Source organism: Brassica oleracea, chromosome C9 (genome assembly GCF_000695525.1).
Source record: "Brassica oleracea var. oleracea cultivar TO1000 chromosome C9, BOL, whole genome shotgun sequence".
In the NCBI taxonomy this organism is placed as follows: Eukaryota; Viridiplantae; Streptophyta; class Magnoliopsida; order Brassicales; family Brassicaceae; genus Brassica; species Brassica oleracea.
Window position 1 is genome coordinate 23869243 of NC_027756.1, and position 5166 is coordinate 23874408.

General features: G+C 30.6%; 1 protein-coding gene across 1 annotated transcript; it reads left to right on the plus strand.

The window, feature by feature from the left end:
• Nucleotides 1-613: 613 nt before the first annotated feature.
• On the plus strand, nt 614-1429 carry LOC106317237. The gene is made up of 2 exons (XM_013755088.1): nt 614-941; nt 1020-1429. Exons 1-2 carry the CDS (start codon nt 669-671, stop codon nt 1242-1244), a joined length of 498 nt encoding a protein of 165 aa, XP_013610542.1. The 5' UTR covers nt 614-668; the 3' UTR covers nt 1245-1429.
• Nucleotides 1430-5166: the final 3737 nt, after the last annotated feature.

Sequence of the window (5166 nt, forward strand, 5' to 3'; positions counted from 1 at the left end):
ATTTTTCAGAAAACAAACTTTGATTGATAATCGCACATTAATTTTTTCGCATCTATATTCATTTTGAATAAAAAATTAGACCACTACGTATGTCAGTAATGTTTTTGTATTGAAACAAATTAATGAAAAAACTTCAGTCAAGGTAATTAACATAATTTTAAAATCTTTGATGTAATACGTAGAACTTCGGTTAAGGTAACTAACGCAAGAAATAAATTATAAGGTTTGATGTAATACGTATCAACGTATATATGTGACAAATGTAGACAAAACTAAGGTAATTATAATGTTTTGATCAATGGCATGTTGTGTAATTACTCTAGTTAACAAAAGAGTTTTAAATAGAATAGGTGAGGGAGCTTGTGGAGTTGTCACGTAAGAAATGGCACACTTGTAATAAACACATGAACTAAAAGTTATTTATTTTTAATGCTCCTCAGATAATAATAAAGGGATATACAAAAATATTTGTTAACAATTAAAAATATGGAGATTTGTATCTATCAATACAAAGATCTAGAATGTTCCAAAATATAGCATCGAGACCTAAGGTCTCTACTATATATATGTATACGTAGTTTCAATCGAAATACATCTTATTTCATATCCCTAATCTCCCTGTATCTTTCTCTTGCTCCGCCGCCTTTCACATCGCTCTTATTGACAAGATGGCCGTCACAGAAGGACAACAAGTCATGGCTCTCATCAGCAAGCGTCTCCGTGCTCACCGCAAGAGGTACAACCGTATTACTGAGATGGAAGAGGCGGTCTCTCAGGGCAAAACCCTAAACAAGGAGCAAGAAGAAGCCATCCGCTCGAAGCCAATCGTCACCGCCCTAATCGAAGAGCTCGAAAAGCTCCGTCTTCCCCCTTCTCCTCCTCCTTCCGCGGCCGGTTCAGAAGAGATCAACCTCCCTGCTAAGAAAAACAAAAAGAAAAAGGTATGCCCTTGTTTTACTTAACCTAATATCGGCTGTTAACCATGAGATTGATCTAAACCTAGTTTCTCTCTTTTGTAGGAACGTAAGGAGGAAGCTGAGGAGGAAAAAGTAACTGAGAAAGACGTGACGGACCCTGAGGGTTGCAAGATCTCTGATGGTCTCGATGCTGGTGAGGTCTCGAAGGACAATATTTCTCCGTGCAGCGTGAGCTCACAAGATGGTACGACGTCGCCGCCCCCAGCGACTAATGGAAAGCCACGACGTAAACGGAATAAGGCGAAGAAACCTCAGACTTCGAACTGATCGAGTCTCCGACTTTTGTACGAAGCGGAAGTACATTGCGAAACTATGAATTGCTTTGGTCACAATCCTTGGCAGTTTCCTTTTAGTGTTCATCCGCTTGTTCACAAGTGCTTTTTGCGTTTGAGCTTTCTTTCTACTATTTTTAATTCATTATGGAATTTAGTACTAGAGAATTGTTTGGTCGCCTCGAGTTGAATACAATCTATATTATGCTAAGATTTATTTACTCTGTTGTTTACTTTTTTTTATTTAATTATCGTGAGGCAAAATTATAGACATCATTTAACATTTAATAGAAAACAATTTAATCAAATCAAATACGAAGATTAATTAAATGAATTTTTTTTTTTTTTGTATAAAAAGTTGTCATAGATAAATAAAATCGTAGATCAAATAGAGATTCATCTAAATTAGTTACACATGGCACACTATATATCGAACATACTAAGAATTGATAGTTTTATTCAGCGATTTGTTTTTCCTCTTCATGGATCTGCAAGGCATTAGAATGAAGTATGAAGATTAATTTAAGTAGGGTTTCAGTCCACAACATGATCATAATTTAAACAGAGTTTCAGTCAACAACCAAACTGTGAACATTAATTTAATGTTTTCAGAAGACCTTATATATATTTAATATTATTTTCCTAAATATGTATATAAAACAAACTCAGGAAAATGACATACATATTTAGGAAGAACTTCTTAATTATATATAAAAGATATATTGAAGAAGTCTATTTATAAATTCGGGAAGATATCGTACACGTTTATGAAAGTTTTCTTAAACTTTTTTAAAGAAATTGTTTATCAAAAAAAATGTTTGAAAAAAAAATTTTAGAAGAAAAATTTCAAAAATTAGTTTTGATTTAATTTTTTCGATTTTAATATTTATTTATTATATTTAATAATTTAAATTATAAATGATGATATAATTACCATTTAACTCTTTATTTAAACATATTTTGCCCCCTTTGATTTGTGTGAGCCAATGTTTTTAAACCTGACCGGGACACTGAACCGGACGACTTACTGGGTTGCTGGGTCATTGGGTCGACCACGGATGAACCGCAGGTTAATAAATGAATTAATTTTATTATATAATAATATATCAGCTATGTAAATAAAAATATAGAAACTAAAGTTTAATATTTTGTAAATGTTTTTTAAAACATAAAATAATAGTTTGGATATGTATATATTTTATGTTTAAAAACATTTAGAAAATACTTAACTTTAGTTTTTACTAGGGGGTGTCCGCACTTCGCGCGGAATATTGTTTTTATTATTGCTAAGAACATGATTTTTTGGATAATATAATTATGTTGTCGTTTTTATTTGTTAAGATCATTATTTGGTGTTTTTAGTGTGTTACGTAGTAATAGATGATATGTTAATATATTTTGTGTTTGTTTTTCGAATAATGTGTTGTTGTATGTATAGTACTTGTTAGTAGTGAAATGAGCATCTAATGTAAAAGATTATTGAATTTCAATAACTTTGTTGATTCTAAGATTAGCGGGTTCAACGTCAAAATTGAATTATATTTTTTTCATATTTTTGAAAATTATAACTTTTAAGATGTTTTTTTCCCTCTCCGTATATTTTGACCTTGAGCCATCCCCGTCTATGTATTTCGTTACCTTTCTGGTGTGCGGTGCTTTTCACCATCACTGGAAAAAGACTTACATCTTTCTCTTGTTCTTCCTTGTCTTCTTCACCTGTGAGATTATATGGTGTGTGTTGTACATCGGGTTTATGAGTTTTTAGTTTTTCGGTTGATTCTCACGGCATTGTAGGTTGTTCCAGTCAATATTGACTGCTCATCTTCTTCCTTAGATTTCAGCTGATGTTAGGAACTGCATCTTCTTGGTTGGGTCAGAGTTTACTCGTTTTATATGTTGTATTCCTCAACGTTGGCTTACCGTCAATAGTCTCTGCTCGTCTTTGTTTTCAAAATCTAATTTTTGGTGTTCTGACTTCTATGCTCTCTTTAATAGCTCGAGGACGGCTTCATAGTTTCTTATTCTTAGTTTGATTATCTTATGATATTAATAGTGAAATAAATATATAATTTGTAAATGAAATAATAAAAATTAGTAAAAATAATAAAATGGTGAAAATTTATTCTATTTTTAATTGTAAATAAATTAAATATTTAAAATATATTTTTATTATTTTATTTATTTCTTGAATTTTAGGGACTAATAAGTGTGAGAATGATTAGATAGTACATAATTAGAAATTGATGAAACAAATTGCAATAATCTAAAAGAAAAAGGATTTAAAATACAAAAAAAAATATGAAGACACATGTCAACAAACCCCAATTCCACATGTCATAAGAAGGAAAAAAACCAACTTTATATATATAGATATTTTTATTTTCATTTGACATACAAAATATCAAAAAATAGTTTAGACTATTTAAAATTTATAAATATTTAAATGTCTAATGTAAATAATAAATTAAACTTTAAATACAAAATAAACCAAAAGTAAAAAATTATTGTAATAAATTGTCAATAACGAAAATAAACTAACACCAAATCACATCAACTAATTTTGGTTCTCTCTACCATCGTTCATTTCATTTTCTTCAGAAGGCATAGTAAAATCTTCATCAAAATCTAAAAACCACAAATATAAAACTGAAAAGCGAAAACCTAACTTTTTTTTTAATCATCACTTAGAGCATATTTATCCCACAAACTCAACTGGGTTTCTTATTATTTATTTTTTTGTCTCATTAAAAATAAAAATAAAAACCGAATCTATCGCGGGCAGCCACGTGTCAGTGGGGTCCGCAAACAGTACAGAAAACCTTGAACAAACTTTTCTTCTCCTGCGACTTTTGCAACTCATTTCTTCCTTTTTGTGGTGGTCCACGCCCAGCTTTTTGGGTAAAAACCCTCCTAAAACCATGCGATAATGCTGCTCTTAATTTCTTAATTGGAAATTTAGAATATAAAACATTATCTAAAAAAATAATTAAAAACTAAAAAAAGAAGTAAAAGTTATTTATTGGTTCAACCGGTGGTTCAACCGGTATCGGGTTCCAGGTTTTACTGGGTATTTGCGGATTTCTGCGGGTTTCTAAATATTGAGTTTTTCACAAAACCCAAACCAGATTGTTTCTGGTCACTGGATTTACCGGTTCAACTGCGAGTCCGGGTCGGGTTTCAAAACACTGAGCTATTTAAAGAACCAAAACTGACAATGACTTAGGGTCTGACTGGTTTTTCCGCTACCATCCGCAAATGCAACTTTTGCGGTTGATAACGATGGTTGGCGTTTCATAACAATCACAAAAACGCTACAAACTGTTTTACACCGCTACAAACCGTTTTACACCGCTCCAAACCTCTCAAAATCAAAAGCTGGTTCCAGTTAACGTTTGCAGTTGTTGCAGAAGGGTAACTTTTTTTTGTAAAAATTATATAAATATAAAAATATTTTTTTAAAAAATTGAGATAATATGAATACTAATTATATATATATATAATTTTAATACCATGATTTTTATTATAATAATATGGTTTATATATAAAATTGGATAATTCTCTCAAATAGACATTTTTAAATATTTGTCACAAAAATAAACCTCAAAAACTAAAATGACCAAAATAGCAATTTTTATTTTGAAAATTTAAAATTTTTTTAATTTTTTAAAATTTGAAATCCTATCCCCAAAACCCCACTCTTCAACTCTAAACCCTAAACCCTAAACTCTAAACCCTGAACCCTAAACCCCACCCCTTAACTTTAAACCATAATGTCTAGATTAATTAACCATAGGGGTATAAGTGTATATTTACTTCTTTTGATAAAACATTTAAGTCTATTTTGGTCATTTTTATTTTTAAGGTCTATATTTGTGACAAAAACTTTTTTTCGATCTTTTTTTTTTTTTTTTTTTTTG

Coding starts and splice junctions, on each gene's coding strand:
- LOC106317237 (XM_013755088.1), top strand. CDS start 669: ATGGCCGTCACAGAAGGACAACAAGTCATGGCTCTCATCAGCAAGCGT. Junction 942..1,019: donor AGAAAAACAAAAAGAAAAAG/GTATGCCCTTGT, acceptor TCTCTTTTGTAG/GAACGTAAGGAGGAAGCTGA.